The 20,628-nt window shown below is 46.0% G+C and overlaps 1 protein-coding gene across 1 annotated transcript in view; it reads left to right on the top strand.

Moving 5' to 3' along the window:
* EIF4G1 (eukaryotic translation initiation factor 4 gamma 1) overlaps nucleotides 1-19,973 on the top strand; it is a 151,331-nt gene extending 131,358 nt beyond the window's left edge. Inside the window, exons 24-32 of the mRNA XM_058189240.1 lie at nucleotides 1,840-1,955; nucleotides 4,071-4,243; nucleotides 4,372-4,497; nucleotides 5,524-5,605; nucleotides 6,261-6,359; nucleotides 7,775-7,909; nucleotides 10,093-10,174; nucleotides 12,676-12,816; nucleotides 19,571-19,973. Of these exons, the coding sequence (XP_058045223.1) occupies nucleotides 1,840-1,955; nucleotides 4,071-4,243; nucleotides 4,372-4,497; nucleotides 5,524-5,605; nucleotides 6,261-6,359; nucleotides 7,775-7,909; nucleotides 10,093-10,174; nucleotides 12,676-12,816; nucleotides 19,571-19,752 (1,136 nt within the window). The 3' untranslated portion in view covers nucleotides 19,753-19,973. The remainder of the gene's footprint in view (nucleotides 1-1,839; nucleotides 1,956-4,070; nucleotides 4,244-4,371; nucleotides 4,498-5,523; nucleotides 5,606-6,260; nucleotides 6,360-7,774; nucleotides 7,910-10,092; nucleotides 10,175-12,675; nucleotides 12,817-19,570) is intronic.
* The last annotated feature ends 655 nt before the right edge of the window (nucleotides 19,974-20,628 follow it).

The raw sequence follows: 20,628 nt of genomic DNA, 5'->3' as shown, positions 1-20,628 counted from the left end.
TATCAAAATACATAAGATACAGAAATATAAAAGGAAATAATAGGAAAACCAGGGAGGGAAATGGAAAGAGGAAAAAAGTGTAGGTCGATGTGGAGGGCAGGAGTGAAATCCAGCAGGTTCTGACAGGTTCTGGAGAACCGGTAGCGGAAATTTGGAGTAGTTCGCAGAACTGGCAGCAGAAATTTGGAGTAGTTCGGAGAACCGGCAAATGCCATCTCTGGCTGGCCCCAGAATAGGGTGGGAATGGGGATTTTGCAGTATCCTTCCCCTGCCACGCCCACCAAACCCAACAACAAGAACAACGTAATAACAAACCTATCTAATCAGCAAAACCTGAAATTAAAAGTTTCATTCCCTCCCTCCCCCAGCACAAAATCCAAAAGCGGTTTCCAAATTAATCGTTTTTGTTAATCAAAGCAGTCATTTAGCCATCTCTGCTAGCTCCATCAACTTTTGCAGTCGGTTGTCCATTGTGGGAATCAAAGCGTCCTTCCATTTGCGTGCATATATGTTGACGTCCCAAATTTTCTTTCAAAGTCATTATCCATGAAACCCAAAAGAAAAACTCTGGTTTTGTCTTTGTACTCACCTTGATAGTAGCAGTAGCACTTAGACTTTATATACCGCTTCACAGCCCTCGCTAAGCGGTTTTACTGGGTCAGCATATTGCTCCCAACAATCTTGAGTTTTTAATGTATCAACCTCGGAAGGATGGAAGGCTGGGGCAACCTTGAACCGATCAGGATCGAACTGCTGGCAGTCGGCAGAACTAGCCTGCAATGCTGCAATCGAACCACTGCGCCACCAAGGCTCTACAACAGGGGTTCTCAAACTTTTTAAACAGAGGGCCAATTCACGGTCCCTCAGACTGTTGGGGGGGGGCGGATCAGCTGGGTGGGGCATGGCTAGGTCATGTGACTAAGTGGGCGTGGCCAATTTAACGGTCCATTGAACAATGCACACAAATTAAACTTTACTTTGTTTTGCTTCTGGGGATGTTTTATTTGCACGCTGCTCTCCTGGTTGCCTTTTCTCTTTACTAGATCGTTTTTTCAGTTGTTTAAGACTCTAGTGGTCCACTTCAGGTAACTCAATTTTGCAGCAATTCTTCTCAGCTCCAAGGAGCTTGAGAAATCTCCCTCTGTCTCTTTCTCTCTCTCTCTCTCTCTTTCTCTCTCTCCCTCTCTCTTTCTGTCTCTTTCTCTTTCTTTCTCTCTCCCCCTCTCTCTTTCTCTCGGTCTTTCTGTCTTTCTCTCCCTCTCTTTTTCTCTCTTTCTCTTTCTCTCTCTCTCGCTCTTTCTGTCTCTCCCTCCCTCCCTCCCTCCCTCTCTCTCTTTATATCTCTCTCTGTCTTCTGGAGGCAGGGGAGGTGAAAAATGGGCATTTTTCGCCTGTTGTTTGGCCTCCTTTCATCCCCCCACCCCGCTCCAGAAGCGTTCTGCAGGTTAAAACCAGGCAAAACTGGCTCATTTTTTTGGCCAAAATCAGGCCGTTTTCGCCCGTTTTTTGGCTTCCTTTCACGACCACCTCTCCAGCAGCATTCTGCAGGCCAAAATTGTTGGGCTTACTTTTCAGTTCCAGCCCGCAGGGCTCCCGAAGGCAAGTCTTGCGCTCTACTGAAGGGTGGGTGGGGAGTTACGGGCGGGACAACCTTGTGGTCCTGCGCAGGCCGGATTAATGGCTTCAGCGGGCCGCGCGGGCCGTAGTTTGAGGGCCCATGCTCTACAGAATCCTACGGAATCTTCTGTATTACGACGTAAATCCTACGTGAAATTTCCAACGTGAAATATTTCTTTCCTTTTCTCTGCTTTTCTCACATGCATCTCACTCTCCCTGCAGTGAAGCGTGAGCCAGTGGCTCCCGAACCGCCCGCCAAACCTGCCTTATCCGAGGAAGAGCTGGAGAAGAAAGCCAAGGCCATCACTGAGGAATACCTACACATCAATGATATGAAGGTTTGTTCTGGCCTGTGATAGGAAGAAGGCCCATAAAATGGGACCATAGTTGCATTTGCCTGGCCCAAAGTAGACTTTGGCAGTGGGAGGAGCGATTCAGAAGCTCTGATATTTTGGGACATGGGGGAGCACAGGATCTTGGATGAATGATGTGCCGGCACCAGGCTAGGACGTACTTTTCCTGCTAGGTCTGGCAGAGGAAATTCAGAGGCTGCTTGGAATGTGGTGGTGGTTGTTGTTGTTGTTATTGTTATTATTATTATTTACACAAAATGACACTATACAAAGCAAACGAGATAACTGCTGGATTTGGTATCACGGATCATTAGTCGAACACTTCCCAAGCGTTTAGGACTGCGTGATGTATTATGCAAGCAGATCCCAGTAAGGTGGCCTTCTGCAGCTGACCAATGGTGATCTTGTCAGCGCCAATTGCTTTTAAGTGCTTGCCTAGGTCTTTAGGCACAGCTCCCAGTGTGCCAAGTACCACTGGAATCACCTACACTGGTTTATGCCAGAGTCTCTGCAATTCGATTCTCAAATCTTGATATCTGGTGACTTTTTCAAGTTGTTTCTCATTGATTCTGCTGTCACCAGGTATAGCAATGTCGACTATCCACACTTTTTTCTTTTCCACAATCGTGATATCCGGGGTATTGTGTTCCAGAACTTTATCAGTCTGTATTCGGAAATCCCACAGTAGTTTTGCATGCTCATTTTCAATCACTTTTTCAGGCTTATGATCCCACCAGTTCTTTGCTACAGCCAGATGGTAGTTGTGACACAAGTTCCAGTGGACCATCTGAGCAACTGTGTTGTGACGTTGTTTGTAGTCGGTCTGAGCTATTGTCTTACAACAGCTCAGTATGTGATCAATGGTTTCATCTGCTTCTTTGCAGAGTCTGCATTTGGGATCATCAGCAGATGATTTTTTTTTTTATTATTATTATTATTATTATTATTTTACTCTGATTTCAGATTTTCCCATCAGTGTAAAACCACAGTCTCAATCTTTATTTATTGATTAGCGCTTGGGCCATATCAAAGTGCAGAGTTCCAGAAACAAATTATTACTAAAATTTGATAAAAACAATTTCAAATGGAATTGGATAAAATGCAATTTCAAATGGAATTGGAATTAAAAAAAATAATTTCAAATGAAATTGGAATCAAATACAGTCTAAAATGAAATTGGAATCAAATACAATAATTTAAGATATAATAGGATAAAATTGTATTTCGGTGTCAACCTCTGCAATCTACCCCAAGCAGTCCCACATATGCCGATCTCAACCAAATCATTTTGCTCAAGTACTGTGCTGTCTTAAATGTTATTTTCAGATTCTGGTTGCACATAAGGCACAGTGTAAATTCTGTGCAAACCGCCAGCTAAACCATCTCAGGATTTGCTTCTTTGCTTCTGACTCTGGAACAAGGAGCGAATGAAGCAAGCAAATGAAAACCTCTACCTGTTTGAAAATATTGTATTTTGTCCCCCAAGGGTGGCAACGGCCACCCTTGGGGGAATTTATTAATTCAAAATTTTCCTGTGGCTTAAATAGAAAAATAGGCCATTTGATTTAAGCAGTGGTGAAATCCAATTTTTTTTTACTGTGGGCGTGGCAGGGGAAGGATATTGCAAAATCCCCATTCCCTCCCACTCCAGGGGAAGGATACTACCATTCTGTCCCCATTCCTGGGGGAAGGATATTGCAAAATCTCCATTCCCCCCTACTCCAGGGGAAGGATACTACCATTCTGTCCCCATTCCTGGGGGAAGGATATTGCAAAATCCCCATTCCCTCCCACTCCAGGGGAAGGATACTACCATTCTGTCCCCATTCCTGGGGGAAGGATATTGCAAAATCTCCATTCCCCCCTACTCTGGGGCCAGCCAGAGGTTGTGGCTGCTCCCAACACTGGAGGTTTTCAAGAAGAGATTGGATAGCTTCTTGTCTGGAAATGGTACAAATGTTCTCCTGCTAGAGGAGGAAACAGGACTTAGAAGACCTCCAAGGTCTCTTCCAACTCTGTTATTGTGGCCAGACCTTGGTCTGCTGGTGCGATCTTTAGCAGGGTCTGAAGCCCCCTCCCCTCCTTCCTTTCTCTTTCCAGGAAGCTCTACAGTGTGTACAGGAACTGGGCTGCCCCACTCAGCTCTACATCTTTGTCCGGAATGGCATCGAGTCGACATTAGAGCGAAGCACCATCGCTCGCGAGCACATGGGGCTGCTGCTGTACCACTTGGTCAAGGCAAGCCACCTCTCCAAGGAGCAGTACTACAAAGGGTAAGTTGTGGGGGGGTTGGCTGCCTCTCGCCAGGAAGCGCTGGGGAAGGGTTGGGAAGGAGGAGGACGACACGCCGCCAGGAATCCTAGAGCTGGCAGGATCCTCACGCCTGGCTTTCGACTTCCAGGCTGCAAGAGATCCTGGAGATCGGGGAAGACATGGAGATTGATATACCCCATATATGGCTGTACCTGGCAGAGATTATCACTCCCATTTTGAGAGAAGGCGGGATTCCCATGGAAGAGCTTTTCAGGTAAGCTGAGCGACAGCCCTGCATTTTGCCCTCAAGGTGTTTTTTTTTTCCAAAAGGCAACTGGATTTCTTTGGTGGTGGTGGTGGTGGTTGTTTTTAAAAAAGGTTTCGCTTCTCATCCAAGAAGCTTCTTCAGTTCTAACTGAATGGCGGACAATTCTTAAGTTGGAACTGAAGACATTTCTTGGATAAGAAGCGAAACCTTTTTTTAAAAAAAAAAAACAAGTTAAGAAGTCCCAGTTGCTTTTTGGAAAAGTACCTTTGGGACCAGTGGTGAAATGTAAAATTTGTTACTACCGGTTCTGTGGGCGTGGCTTGCTGGAGGGGGTAACGTGACTAGATGGGTGTGGCCAACTTTTTTTTTAACTTTTAAAAGAATTTTTTTCTACAACCTCTTCCGTTGAAGAGGTGGTAAAAACATGCTTTTAAAAGACTCTGAAGCATTATTTTTTTTTGCCTTTAAAAGAAAAAAAGCCTCTGATGATCAGGCAACTCAGCTGGGATCGCCAGAGCCTTTTAAAAGCATTTTTTCTACAACTGCTTTGGCCGAAGAGGTTGTAGAAAAAATGCTTTTAAAAGGCTCTGATGATCCCAGCTGAGCCGTGCGATCATCAGAGGCTTTTTTTTTTAACTTTTAAAAGCATTTTTTCGGCCGAAGAAAAAATGCTTTTAAAAGTAAAAAAAAACAAAACACCTGATCATGCAGCTCAGAGCTGGGCATGGGGGTGGGTGGGCAGGGATTTTTGCTACCGGTTCTTTGAACCACCCGCCACCATCACTACCAAATCGGGCAATTCAGTCCGAACCAAGAGCATTTTACCCCTGTTTGGGACAATCATGACCTGGATCCTTGAGAATCCCCATAAACACTCCTGTGTTTTCTACTCCTTGCTTCCTGTTCTGTTTTTTTTTCTCCAAAAAAGTATTTTATTTTTGTGTCTCATAAACATATTTAAATGTGCAGTCTTTTATCCATCATTTTCCATTCATCTTTAACTTTATGACTTTCTTTCCCCTTTTTTTTCAGGGAGATCGCTAAGCCCCTAGTCCCTATTGGCAAGGCCACAACTCTATTAGTGGAAATCCTGGGCCTACTTTGCAAAGGAATGGTATGTTCTCCTGCAAGCAACCATCTGCTTTAATGGCCTCTGTGAAGGAGTGAGAAGACTGACCGTTGTGGGTTGCATGTTCGCTTAGCCACCGTCATTGGGTCCCTGTCGTTGGGTGACCTAGGACAGGGGTCTGCAAACTTGGTTCCTTTAAGACTTGGGGACCGTTGAAGTCCCCGTGTCTTAAAGGAGCCAAGTTTGCGGACCCCTGACCTAGGAGAAGCCCGTTTAGATAAATCAACCTCTAGGATGCTCTGTATTTTGCAGCATTTGGTTCACTTGATCCCAAATGACATCCAATACAATCTTTCACTCTCCTTCCACATCTGGAGAAGAGCTGTGAGCTCGGAGCAGGTGGCTTGGTGGGGAGTTGATAGCAGGGCCTTCTTGATGGATGATGGACAGGTAGCCCTTGACTTTAGGACCACTGTTGGGGTCAGAGTTTTCGTTGACGACCAAGGTGGTTGTTAAATGAATGACAGAGTTCTTAAGCAGTTCCTGTCAGGGTTCCAGTCAAAGCACCATCCCATCTGGAGATGCCTCCCAGTTCCAGCCCTCCAGGTACAAAGCCAGGGGAATGGCTGTCCTTTCAGTGAGGTTGTGTGCAAAATGGTGCAAAGATTGTCTCTCTCCCTCTCTCTCTCTCTCTCTGTAGAGCCACAAAAAGGCAGGGACATTATGGAGAGAAGGTGGACTGAGTTGGAAAGAGTTTCTGCCGGAGAACCAGGATATCAATAAGTTCATCACAGAGCAGGTAAGGAGAAAACGCTAGGTGGTAAGGTTGGTGATGGTATCCAAACGGCAGAAAATCAAGGTTAAAACTCTTCTTTAAATGCTGCCTTCTGCTTCCTCATTGCTCTCACGAACTAGGCCTGAACCAGCATTATTATTTATTTATTTTTGGTGGCGTTAGTTGTGAAGTCGTGTCCAACCCATCGCGACCCAGGGACAACGTTCCTCCAGGGCTTCCTGTCCTCCACCATCCTCTGGAGTCCATTGAAGCTCACGCCGACTGCTTCAGTGACTCCATCCAGCCACCTCATTCTCTGTCGTCCCATTCTTTTGCCCGCAATCTTTCCCAGCATTAGGCTCTTCTCCAGTGAATCCTTCCTTCTCATCAGATGGCGAAAATATTTCAGTTTCATCTTCAGGATCTGGCCTTCTAAAGAGCAGTCAGGGTTGATCTTCTCTAGGACTGATTGGTTTGATCACCTTGCAGTCCAAGGGACTCGCAGGAGTCTTCTCCAGCACCAGAGTTTAAAGGCTTCAATTCTTTGGCGCTCAGCCTTCCTTATGTTTTTTTTTTCTTTTTTGGTGTAGTAGTAGCAATAGCAATAACCCTGTTTCCCCCAAAATAAGACATCCCCTTATAATAAGCCCAATTGGGCTTTTGAGTGTGTGCCAATAAGGCCAAGTGCTTATTTCAGGGTTCAAAAAAATATAAGACAAGGTCTTATTTTCGGAGAAACACAGTATATACTGCTCCACAATGCTTTACAGCATTTCTGAGCAGTTTACAAAGTCAGCACTATTGCCCTCAATAGTCTGGGTCCTCGTTTTACCAACTTCAGAAGGATGGAAGGCTGAGTCAATCTTGAGCTCAACAGGATCGATCTCTATGCTGTGGGCAGTTTGCGAGCTTTGCTGGCTGAGGAACTCTGGGAGTTGAAGTCCACAAGTCTTAAAGTTGCCAAGGTTGGAGACCCCTGCTCCAAAGCACCTGAAGGCAGGACAAGATGCAATGGGTGGAAACTAATCAAGGAGAGAAGCAACTTAGAACTAAGGAGGAATTTCCTGACAGTTAGAACAATTAATCAGTGGAACAACTTGCCTCCAGAAATTGTGAATGCTCCAACATTGGAGGCTTAGGAATTCTGGCTGAGGAATTCTGCATGTTGAAGTCCACAAGTTTTAAAGTACTTTTTCAAGAAGCAACTGGACTTTCTGATTTTTCTTTGAAGGCGTTTCACTTCTCATCCAAGAAGCTTCTTCAAGCTCTTGACTGGATGAGAAGCGAAACTTCTTCAAATAAAAACCAGGAAGTCCAGTTGGCTCTTGAAAAAAGCACCTTTGGGACAACCATGACCTGGATGGCTGAGACTCTCCATGGACATCCAGTGGTGCCTGTTATCCTAACCACATCCGCTCCACTTTTGTTTCTGTTTCCAGAAAGTCGAATATACCATGGGCGATAGTTCGGATGCCCCTAGTCGGAAAGAGCTCACCTCTGAAGAACTCTGCAGACAACTAGATAAGCTATTAAAAGAAAATGCCAATAACCAAAGAATATATGATTGGATTGAGGTGAGGAATCCTTTGAAGGGCTAAGACAGGAGCGTTAAGTAGACTTTATTGCTATTCTCATCTTCTCAAGTTTCCTATATCCTTCTCCTGTTAGTATCTTATGATTCATCACTTGTTTGCATTAATGACTGTAACTATGATTGTGATCTCTATGACCCATCACTCTGTCTGTGTGTACACTCAGAGCTTATGCACCGGAGACAATAACATTTAGCCAATAAAGAATTCTATTTTCCCAGTGGGGAGGCAGAGAGGGAAGGACGGGCAGGATCAACTACAAGTAGTCCTTGACTTACAGCCGTTTGGGTACCGACCATTCAAAGTTACCATGGCACTGAAAAGGGTGACTTTTTCCACACTTAAATGACCGTTGCAGTCTTCCCACGATCACGTGATCAAAATCCAGGCGTTTGGCAACTGGTTTCTATTTATGACGGTTGTGGGGTCATATGGTCACTGTTTGTAATTGTTCTGACCTAGGCTTCACAAAAGCACAAAGCCGACTCCTTGTCCCGACAAAACCCCTTTTTATTAAGCTAATGTGAATTCCTCTCATTCACACCCAGCAAAGTCCCGGCAAACAGTCTTTCCAGGGTGAATTGACAACCACAGACCTTATCAGGCTTGGAGAGCTGCCAGGTCCGATACATTCCAAACGCAATGCTGTACAAGAAAATACTTGGCAAGGAATCTCTGAGAGTCAGGAACAGATCTTCACCCTCATGAAATGAACTAATTGTCTCCTGCAAACTCCATTCCCCTTTTGCTCCTCTTTATTCCCTATGGGAGGGGCCATTCACCATCCACCTGTGGCTTTACTCCTGAGTCGGCCCTTGTTCCTTAACTATTTCCATCTCCTGGCAGCTCTGTGCATGTGCACATTGGGAACAGGCTCCAGCTGTTCTTCAGCCCCACTTATCTCCAACTCCAAAGGTAGCTGATAACTGTTGGACGGCCCTGGCCCCATCTCTGCCTCCGACACAGGACACTCATCAGAGCCTTCCCCAGACTCCAGGACAGGCCCATGTTCCTCCCCAACCTCCTCACTGTCCGAGTCTGCCGCCAGCTCTGCTGGCCACTGGCAGGCCACAACAGTAATGTCCCCATCTAGCTTCAAATAAGCTTAAGTCAATGAGGGAAGACAGATTCACATAATGACTTACACGGTTCATTTAACAACTGCTCCCTGACCCCCCAAAAAAAGAGCGTAAGATGGGGCAAAATCCACCCGACAACTGTCTTAAATGGCAACCAAAATTTTTGGCCTCCATTGTGGTCGTAAGTCGAGGACTCCCTGTAATCTCTTTCTGTTTTCAAGTTTTGCTTGATATGCATGTATTACTTGGAACCCCTGACACAAGGACTACCTGGATGAGAACCAAAGACCGTATTTTCCTCAGTCTAAATCTAGCCTTCCACTTCTCACCCTCCATGGAGAAAGCTGTCATGTTGAGTGTTGTGGTCCACCAGCAGCCTGTGGACCTGGCAGTGGAGTCGGAGAGTGAGGAGGCTGGGGAGGACAATGGGCCAGTCCTGGAGCCAGGGGAAGGCCTAGACGAGGGCTCTGCGTCAGAGGCAGAGACGGGGCCAAGGCCGTCTGGGAGCAATGCGTGGACTCCAGAGCTTCCAGAGGCGGACAGCAGAGAGGCAGAGGAACAGGAGGAGCCTGTTCCTAATGCACACATAAGAAGAGCTGCCAGAAGGCAAGAGCAGCTAAAGCAAAAAGGACGACTCGGGAGTAAGGCCAGGAGCTGATTGGCCCCTCCCATTAGGCTTAAAAGAGCAGCAACGGCTCTTGGGCTCTTTGTAGGAAAGCAACATTGCTACATTTGTTTCTAGCCGGTTTCTCATGCGGCTTTGCCAAGAAAAGCCTTTAGCAGGGTGCCAAAAAAGACAGGGTTGTGATAAGGCCAAAGGACTTTTTCTGAAGGATTTATTTTGGAATTAATTTGGATTAAGCTGAGAATGAAGTAATTCTTAGCTGTTCTAATAAAACATTTGTTTGGGACATCGATTGAGTCTGGTAATAACTCCTTGGGCCTAGATCACAACAAAAACGGGTCACTTTTTTCAGTGCCGTTTTAACTTCGAACGGTCCCTAAATGAACTGTTGTAACGTTGAGGACTATACCTGTATTTCTGACCACTAATTTTGAGCATTTTTTTTCTCTCTCTCCTGTCAGGTAAACCTGAGTGAACAACAGGTCTCCTCCATTATGTTTATCAGGGCCCTGATGATGTCAGTGTGCCATTCCGCTGTAGTCTGTAAGCCTTTACTGTTATCGAAGGGCAGGTGGGGTGGGTTGGGTTGGGTTGGGTTGGGGGGTTTTGGAGGAGGCACATATTCTGGGGATCCCATGCAGCAAAATTGGGTGCTCTCAGCTGAGAAGAGCAGTCCCCCTGTAGTCCCTCAGTAGCATTTCCTAGTTGTCTGGACCCCCCTCAGTATGGGTTGGGCTACAGAACCACGGCTGGTGGTGCTGGCAGGACCCCTAAGCTGGCAGGGCAGAGACTTGGAAGGCAAACTTGGAGACTGCAGAATTCCCGTCTCAAGGACCTTTCATCCAGAGCTGCATATCTCCACTTGAAGGAGAGATGTCCGTGGAGATTCTCAATCATCCAGGTCAGGGGGTCTGCAAACTTGGCTCTTTTAAGACTTGTGGACTTCAACTCCCAGAACTCCACAAGTCTTAAAAGAGCCAAGTTTGCAGACCCCTGATCCAGGTGATGGTTGTCCCAAAGATGTTTTTTCAAAAGACAACTGGACTTTTTTTTTTTTTTTTAAAAATTATTTGAAAACGTTTCGCTTCTCATCCAAAAAGCTTCTTTCATTCTAATTTCAGTTAGAACTGGATGAGAAGCACAACGTTTTCAAAGAGAAAAAACAAGAAACGTCTGGTTGTCATTTGGGGGTGGGGGGGAGAAAGCACCTTTGGGACAACTTAAGGAGAGTGTTTTGACCTAAACTTGATTAGGCCAGCAGTATGGCTTGGGATATGTTTTCCATAAATCCGCCATCTTTGAGGCAGGAATGACCTTGAGAAGGCAAGACTGAATATTAATAAAATTTCTTGGCTTGGGAAGGCAAGGCAGTTCAACTATGAGATGTGCTGAATATTAATTAATTAATTAATTTAATTTCTTGGCTTGGGAAGGCAAGGCAGTTCAACTATGACGTGCTGAATATTTATTTATCTGACTGATTGGCGGCCCAACGTACTATAGAGTAACTCTGGCCAGTTTACAGTCATAAAAATGTATCTGTCTGTATACATTAAAACATAAATAAATTAAAACGAAACATCAAAATCTTAAGGAGACATGGGGAATCTGTTGTTACTCGGTCAACCACCTCCACCGTGCTGTTACCCCATTGGGACCTCAGTTTTTTAGGACATTATGAAAAGATAGGAGGGTTGGGGCCAACCTCACATTGGAGGTGGGGAGGGGGGCAAGATGTTCCAGAGCAGGGGTCTCCAACCATGGCAACTTTAAGCCTGAAGGACTTCAACTCCCAGAATTCAACTTACTTAACCATCTTGCTTAGCAACGGAAATTCTGGTCCAGAGTCAAGGACTATCAAAGCTGGCTGGGGACTTCTGGGAGTTGAAGTCCTCCAGGCTTAAAGTTGCCAAGGTTGGAGATCCCTGTTCCAAAGAGCAGGAGCCACAGCAGAGAAGGTCCTCCTCCTGGACCTCGCCTGTCTGAATGATCGGGCTGCCGGGACCAGCAGTATGCCTCCTCTGCCAGCACGAGTGATATTGGCCAGTCCCAGTGGGGTGAGATGGTCTCTCAAGTCACCTGGATCCAGGCCACGAAGGGCTGTGATTGGTTAGGTGTGTGTAACCGGAAGCATTTGGACTCCCCACTATTGGCATAGCCCAGGGGTCTGCAAATGTGGCTCTTTTAAGACTTGTGGACTTCAACTCCCAGGCTGAGGAACTCTGGGAGTTGAAGTCAACAAGTCTTAAAAGAGCCAAGTTTGCAGACCCCTGGCATAGTCCACCATTAAAGTGCAAGATTGAAGGGTTTTAGTGGTTCTCTTAAGTTGGAATTGGCTTCACTGCCGCATCAGGCTTCAGATATACAAGAAGTTCGTGTCTTCCTCTTTCACCCCCCAACCATTTCCTCTTGGGCTAGGCCTTGAAGGACAATAGCAATAGCAGTTATATACCGTTTCACAGTGCTTTGCAGCTCTCTCTAAGCGGTTTAAAGAATTAACATCTTGCCCCCAGCCATCTGAGTCCTCCTTTTCCCGACCACGGGAGGATGGAAGGGCTGAGTCAACCTTGAGCCGGTCAGGATTGAACTGTCGGCAGTTAGCAGAAGTAGCCTACAGTACTACATTGCAATACTGCAATCCTCTCTCGCTGCTTTCTTCTCACCCCCGATCCCAAATTCTGACCGGTCCCACTGGAGCAGAGAGGAATAAAAAGGTCTTGCCAGTGCCGAGTACTGTGGGCCTTGGTGATTCCCCACAGTGTGAGAGGTGGCGAGGACAGTGCAAACCCACTGGCCAAGTTTAACCCTTCACCGAATCCAGTTGTGTTTGATAGGAGTGGCCCAGAGTCAGAATAAACTCTTCTCATAGCAGGCAATGTTGAGGAATGGGACCCCCTGGCCCTCCCAGGATCCTATTAGAAGCAGAGGGAGGGCCGTGGGGGAGGGGGTTGTGAATGTTGCTAGCCTCGGTCCTTGGGGCTAGGGAGAAAACTGTCCACTGTCCATTTGTTCAGCTGACCTCACCCTTCCTTCCTCTGCTACAGTCGAGAATCCTTACCGGATGGACAGTCTAGTCATTAAGAGCCGAGCCAAACTGCTGCAGAAATACTTGAGCGATGAAGATAAGGAGCTCCAGGCCCTTTATGCTTTACAAGCCCTAGTGGTGAAGCTGGACCAGCCAGCAAGTAAGTCCCCTCTCCGTTCCACAAAATGATCCCAACCAGGACAGGGAGGGGGAGGGAGGGAAGGACATGAAGTCAGTGGCATGAATTCCCCATCCACAAATGGAGAAACCGAGCAGAACTCATCCCGAGTAGCAAGCCCAGACTCTGCTACCATGTTTCCCCGAAAATAAGACCGGGTCTTATATTAATTTTGGCTCCAAAAGACACAGTAGGGCTTATTTTCCAGTTAGGGCTTATTTTCGGTGAAATACGGTACTAAATGTGTTCGTCTGGCTGACAATCTTAACTGGGGCTTATTTTTGGGGGTAGGGCTTACATTACAAGCATCCTTAAAAATCACGCTAGGGCTTCTTTTCCACTCGACTCTTTTATTTTCAGGGAAAGCTGTACTCGCTCAGCATGCTTGTTTCTGTCTTGTGAGAATTGGACTTTGAATCGTAAATGACAGATGTCTATGGGGAGTCACAATTATCCAGGTCATGGTTGTCCCAAAGGTGCTTTTCCCAAAAGACGATTGGATTTCCTTGCATTTTTTTTTTCTTTGAAAATATTTAGCTGCTCATCCAAGAACCTTCTTCAGTTCTGAACCAGCTCTGAACTGAAGAAGCTTCTTGGATGAGAAGCTAAACCTGTGATGGCGAACTATGGCACGTATGCCACAGGTGGCATGTGGCACCATATCTGTGGGCATGCAAGCGTTGCCCTAGCTCAGCTGCAGCACACATGCGCGCACCAGCCAGCTGATTTTCAGGCCTTCCGGACCCAACTGAAGTCGGGAAGTGGGCCATTTCTGGCCTCCAGAGGGCCTTCAGGAGGGGTGGGGAAGGCCATTTTCGCTCTTCCCATGCTCCAAGAAAGCCTCTGGAGCCTGGGGAGGGCGAAAAATGGGCCTACCAGGCCCACCGGTATCCTTTTTGCCATTGTGTGCCAAGAGCGGAGGGGAGTGGGGGGGGGGGTCAGACATGCATATGCAGAGCAGAGGGAATTGAATTATAGGTGTGGGCACACGCTCGCATGACCCCATTCCCTCCGTCCGTTCCCCCCGCTTTTGGCACGCGACGGCAAAAAAGTTAGCCATCACTGACTAACCTTCCGTTGTGAGCTTAAAACACATTTATTCATTTGCGCAGGACTGAACTAGATTTTAAATTTATATTGATTTTAATTGGTTTTAGTATTTATATCATTTTTAATTAATTTGGCTTTAGAATAAGTTTTTTAATTGTGATCTTAATTTGTATTTATATGTTTTTATTTGCCTGGGCATGGAGCCAGGGCTGGGGCAGGAGGTGCCCCTCCTCCTCAGCCTGTCTGGGCATGGAGCCAGGGCTGGGAGATAGGAGGTATACAAATTTGATTAAATAAATAAATAAATAAATAAATAAATAAATAAACAAACAAACAAACAAAAAAAACACCCCAGTTGCATTTTGGGAAAAGCAGCTTCAAGACTAAAGGACAGGTCAGGTCAAAATAAAATCCTGAGCAGCCTGATGCCCTTATATGATCTGGCCACCTTTTTGGATATGTTGTCCTTGACTAAGGACCACAATTTGAGTCCCCAAAATTTCTGTTTCTAATTGAGACAGCTGTTAAGTGAGCTTTGCCCCCACTTTGCGACCTTTCTCGCCACCGTTGTTCACTGAATCACTGCAGTTTATTGAGTTAGTAATAAGGGTTGTTAAGTGAATCTGGCTTCCCCATTGACTTTGCTTGTCAGAAGGTCACAAAATCGCCTGTCCTTGGGACACAGCAAATCTGAACCAGTTGCCAAGCTTTTTAATTTTGATCACACGATCATGGGGGAATGCCGCGAAAGTCATAAGTGTGGAAAAAATGGTCATAAGTCATTTTTTTCCCAGTGCCGTTGTAACTTCGAACGATCACTAAATGAACTGTTGTAAGTCAAGGATTCCCTGACCTTTTACTAAAATCCAGTAGATCTCTGAAATCATTAGTTGCTTGGATGAAGAGGAAACGGAAGGGGGGGAAAAAATCCCCCAGTGCTTCAATACTGGACTTTTCAAAACCATCAAACCAATGTGCCTTTCAAAAATGCTACGTTTCTGTTTTTTTCTTTCTTTCTAAACCCCGTCCTCCTTAGGCAAGCTGGTTAGCAAATGGGGACACTGAAGCAGAACAGAAAGCATCAGGAGAGGGACAAATTGGTTCAGATACCTTAGGAACCAGCTGCGCTCTTCCACTTGATCATTTTATTCAGATAGCAGGATTTTGATATTTTTGGTGCGAGACACATGGGCCTGATTATAATGGAGGGGGAAAATTACAGACACCGAGAAACATCCTTTGATCAGCGTGACAGAAAGTAGTCCTGAAATTATCAGGCCTTAAGGCTGAATTTTGAAGACGTTCTTGGCAGATGGTTTGCAAAAAAAAAAAAGATAGGAAGATTAGAATATATATATATATATATTCAAGTGGGACAGAGTGGCTCAGTGGCTAAGATGCTGAGCTTGTCAATCAAAAGGTCGGCAGTTCAGCGGTTCGAATCCCTAGTGCCGTGTAACGGGGTGAGCTCCCGTGACCTGTCCCAGCTTCTGCCAACTTAGCAGTTCGAAAGCACGTTAAAAATGCAAGTAGAAAATTAGGGACCACCTTTGGTGGGAAGGTAACAGCCTTCCGTGCGCCTTTGGCGTTTAGTCATGCCGGCCACATGACCATGGAGATGTCTTTGAAACAGAGATGAGCACCGCCCCCTAGAGTCAGGAACGACTAGCACTGATGTGCAAGGGGAACCTTTACCTTTATATATATATATATATAAAGGTATATATATTCAAACTTCACTGACTTGATTATCATTGGGTATTAAAAGCTGGCCTTTTTCTTCCTCCTGCATTTTGCATTTTGATGAGGTTAAAATAATACAGGTTGTCCTCGACTTAACAGCCACAATTGAGCACATAATTTCTGTTGCTAAACAAGAGAGTTAAAAGCAGGGGTGAAATCCAGCAGGTTCTGACAAGTTCTGGAGAACCAGTAGCGGAAATTTTGAGCAGTTCGGAGAACTGGCAAATGCCACCTCTGGCTGGCCCCAGAGTGCGGTGGGAATGGAGATTTTGCAGTATCCATCCCCTGCCACGTCCACCAAGCCACGCCCACAGAACCAGTAGTAAAAAAAAAAATTGGATTTCACCACTGGTTACAAGTGCATTTTGCCCCGTTTTGGGACCGTTCGTGCCACGGTCATTAAGTGAATCGCCGCACTTCCTACGTTAGTGACACAATTGTTAAGCGAATCTGGCGTTGCCGTTGACTTCACTTGTGAGAGCATGACCCTGGGACTCTGCAACCGTCATAAATATGAGTCAGTTGCCAAGCATTTGAATTTTGGTTGCGTGACCTCGGGGATGCTGCAGTGGTCGTAAGTGTGGGAAATGGTCATAAGTCACTCTTCAGTGCCGTTGTAACTTTGAACAGTCAATACATGAGCTTTTGTAAGTCAAGGACAACTGTATTTCTCAAGGAATGGCGTGCTGAATGATAGGCACGAACAGTGTTGACTGTCACTGTTTTCCTAGCAAGCAACAAAACCCACAAAACACTACAAATCCCCATTGGGCCTCTTGCCGATCAACATCAGGTGTGCATTACCTGAGCGCCAGGTTTATATGCCGTCCTCCAAAGCCTTGGAGGGACAACCCTCAAAAGTGCCATTGCACAGTTTAATTTCTATTTCTGTTTCTCAAATGTTCACACGCTGCCAGCTTTAAAGGGGTTTGCAAATGAAAACAAAAAGGAGTTTGCCTAGAACAATAATGAAACTCAGTTAAAACCACCAGCAATTTATAGCCTGCTCAGCAGGCTTTTGCAATGCTTTCAAGGTATCGTATTTTTCGGAGTATAAGACACACCTTTCCCCCCCTCCCCCCAAAAAAGAGGGTGAAAATCTGGGTGCATCTTATACTCTGAATGTAGCGCCGCTCAGCTTCTCAGACGAGGTTTCAGAGGCTGAGAAAAGCATCAGAAACGAAGCTTCAGGAAAAAAAGCCCCAAACAGAGCTTCAGGAAAAAAGCCCCCAAACAGAGATTCAGAAAAGAAGCCCCCAAACAGAGATTCAGAAAAGAAGCCCCCAAACAGAGATTCAGAAAAGAAGCTCCCAAACAGAGCTTCAGAAAAAAAGCCCCAAACAGAGCTTCAGAAAAAAAGCCCCCAAACAGAGCTTCAGAAAAGAAGCTCCCAAACAGAGCTTCAGAGGCTTTTTTTCTGAAGGTCTGTTTTGGAGGCTTTCAGAGGCAGAAAAAAGTTTTTTCTGAAACGGAGTTTCCAAAGTTTCAGAGGCAGGAAAAAAAAACAAGGGAAAGAGCTCACAACCAAGCAACCTGTTGCTAAAATTCACCTCTGGGAACAGCTGATTGGGGATATTCCGGGAGGCCAATCCACCTGCCAATCAGCTTTTTTCTTATTTTCCTCCCCAAAACTAATATACTCCTCCCCAAAACTTATACTCCAAAAAAACACGATAGTTAAAATAGCAATAGTCCTTAGACTTACATACTGCATCATAGTTCTTTACAATCCTCTCTTAAGCAATTTAACAGAGTCAGCCTATTCCCCCCCCCCCTCCCCCAACAATCTGGGTCCTCCGTTTACCGACCTCGGAAGGATGGTAGGCCAAGTCAACCTTGAGCCGATCAAGATTGAACTGCTGGCAGTCGGCAGAATGAGCCTGCAATTCTGCATTCTAACCACTGCACCAGCAGGGCTCTTTTAAAATGCATCAAATTGATATATATATATTTTTTCCTGTCCTGCCGTTTGAAATCCAGCCCTCCTGCTTGGTTCTAAGAAATATTGCAGGCAAACTTCATTGCCAACCTTTCGTAATTTGGCCATCTCCCAGATGTGTCGAGACTCTTTAACTTGGAAATCTCCCTGCACGGTACATCTGGCACAGGGGTGGAACGTTCCCGGTTCGGACCGGATTGCCCGATCCGGTAGTGATGGCGGCGGGTGGTTCGGAGAACCGGTAGCAAAAATCCCTCCTCCCCCTCATGCCCCGCTGAGCCATGTGATCATCAGAGGGTTTTTTTGTTTTGTTTTTTATTTTTAAAAGCATTTTTTCTTCGGCAGAAAAAATGCTTTTAAAAGTGCAAAAAAAAACCCTCTGATGATCGCGCGGCTCAGCTGGGATCATCACAGGCTTTTAAAAGGTTGTAGAAAAAATGCTTTTAAAAGGCTCCTCTGACGATCCCGGCTGAGTTGCCTGATCATCAAAGGCTTTTCTTTCTTTTAAAGGCAAAAAAAAAATGCTTTTAAAAGAAAACAAAAGCCTCTGACGATCAGGCAACTCAGCTGGGATCGTCAGAGCGTTTTAAAAGCATTTTTTTTACAACCTCTTCAGCCGAAGAGGTTATAGAAAAATGCTTTTAAAAGGCTCCTCTGACGATCCCGGCTGAGTTGCCTGATCATCAAAGGCTTTTCTTTCTTTTAAAGGCAAAAAAAAAATGCTTTTAAAAGAAAACAAACGCCTCTGACGAGCAGGCAACTCAGCTGGGATCGTCAGAGCCTTTTTAAAAGCATTTTTTTACAACCTCTTCAGCCGAAGAGGTTATAGAAAAATGCTTTTAAAAGTAAGGAGGGGGGAGTTGGCCACGCCCACCCAGTCACATTACCCCCGCCCCCACCAAGCCACACCCACAGAACCGGTAGTAACAAATTTTACATTTCACCACTGATCTGGGGTCCTGGGAGATGTAGTCCAAATTTATCTAGAGGGCGCCATGTTGGGGAGGGTTGGGCGGGAAGGCCAGGTGTTGTCTTACCTTTCTCCGATGAGGAAGGAAACTGGGCTTGGATAGTTAGGCTCACAACTTGAAGCATTTTAATAAAAAACTGTTCCCTTGTGGATGAAGTTGCTACCACTATAAAAGGGCAAATATTACTCCGGGTAGCCCTTGACTTTCCACCCTCTGTTTAGCGGCTGTTGGAAGTTAACAACAGCACTGGAAAAAAGGGACTCCTGACCATTTTTTCACACCTAACAACCGCTGTAGCATCCCCACGGTCACATGATCCAAATCCAGAAGCTTGGCAACTGTCGTGGATTTGTGACAGTTGCAATGTCCCGGTGCCGCCCAAATATCTTTCGCGACCTTCTCACAAGCAAAGTCAATGGGGAAGCCCGCTTCACTTAACAACCGTGGTACAGGTAGTCCTTGGCATATCACAAGTTCATTTTGGAAGTTACGACGGCACTGGAAAAAAAGTGACTTGTTATGACTGTTTTTCACACTTAACGACCATTGCAGCAACCCCACCCACCCCCCACCCCCGATGGTCTTAAGATCAAAATTCAGATGCTTGGTAACTGACTCACAGTTATGACGGTTGCAGCGTCCCAGAGTTATGTGATCCCCTTTTGTGACCTCCTGATAAAGTCAATGGGGAAACCAGATTCACTTAACAACCATGTTATTCATTTTAACACCTGCAAGTGATTCACTTAACAAATACGGCAAGACAAAAGTTTCAAAATGGGGCGAAACTCACTTAACAAATGTCTCAGTGACATAAAATTGGGGATCTGTTCTGGTTGTACGTCGAGGACTATGTGTACTAACATGAACAACTGCCACGATTCACTTAACAACGGTGGTAAAATTGGGGCAAAAATCACTTAGCCACAGACACGTTGGCCTTCACCTGTGGTTGTAAGTCGAGGACTGCCGGTATCAAGGCTCGGGCGGGCAAAAGTCCTCACAAGCTGACCTGTCCTCTCCTTGCTTCCAGATCTCCTCCGAATGTTCTTCGATGCCTTGTACGACGAGGACGTCATTAAAGAGGACGCCTTCTACAAGTGGGAGTCGAGCAAGGACCCAGCCGAGCAGCAAGGGAAAGGTGTCGCCCTCAAGTCGGTCACAGCCTTTTACACTTGGTTGCGTGAAGCTGAGGACGAATCCGATAACAATTGAGCAGCCCTCAAGAGGGGAGGGCGGCGGGGGCAGCCCGAACCTGCCCCGCTGCTCTGGCCCCTCCTCGGAGCCCGGACTCCCTTGGGCGCTGGCGTGGGAAACGAGACGCAGGGCTGACCTCTGCCAACTTTTCTCCTGCCTGCCCTCATAAGACTTGTTTTTTTTTTTTTTCTTTCCCCCCCCCCCCTTTTTTTTTTTTGGTTGGGATTTTTTTTTCCTCTTTTTTTTTTTTTTTTTTGGTTTTAACAGCCTGTATTGGTTTGTGTCTGACGATAATAAATTGATGCTCAAGGAGGTAGGTGTTGCTGTGGGCACTCCGCTCAGCCCCCCCCCCTCAACCGCCCCCCACCCCTCCCTGGGCGCGCGCCCGCCCAGGCGCCTGAATGATTTTCATGAGCGGGGGTGGGGGCCCAATCCTGGTGCAAAAGCACCCTGAAACACATGTCTGAGATGGAAAAGGGGTGGGTAGCCAACCCAATGCCTATGCTCCTGCCATCTCTCTCTCCCTCCCTCCCTCCCTCTCTCTCTCTCTCTCTCTCTCTCCTCTTTCCCTCACCCCTCCCTCCCCACTTTATGGCTGAAATATAGAGATTATATAAATATATATATAAAATATAAATATAGACTTATTAAATCTTTTTTGAGGTTGGAGAATAGAACTCTTTAAACTGTCCACACAAACGGCTCTTCCCCCGATCCTCTCAGCTCATCGCCTACTTTTTTTGGGGTGGGGTGGGGATCACCGCCTGGAATTAACATAACCCCCCCCCAACCCCAACCCCAAATGGATATTTCTTTGGAAAACAATTTTGCAAGCGCAAGAGAAATCATTTCAAAAACCCTTCACCTGGGCTGCTCGGGAGTTACCGGCATCTC

This window comes from Ahaetulla prasina, chromosome 6 (assembly GCF_028640845.1).
Source record: "Ahaetulla prasina isolate Xishuangbanna chromosome 6, ASM2864084v1, whole genome shotgun sequence".
In the NCBI taxonomy this organism is placed as follows: Eukaryota; Metazoa; Chordata; class Lepidosauria; order Squamata; family Colubridae; genus Ahaetulla; species Ahaetulla prasina.
This window is presented reverse-complemented; position numbering and strand designations above follow the sequence as displayed.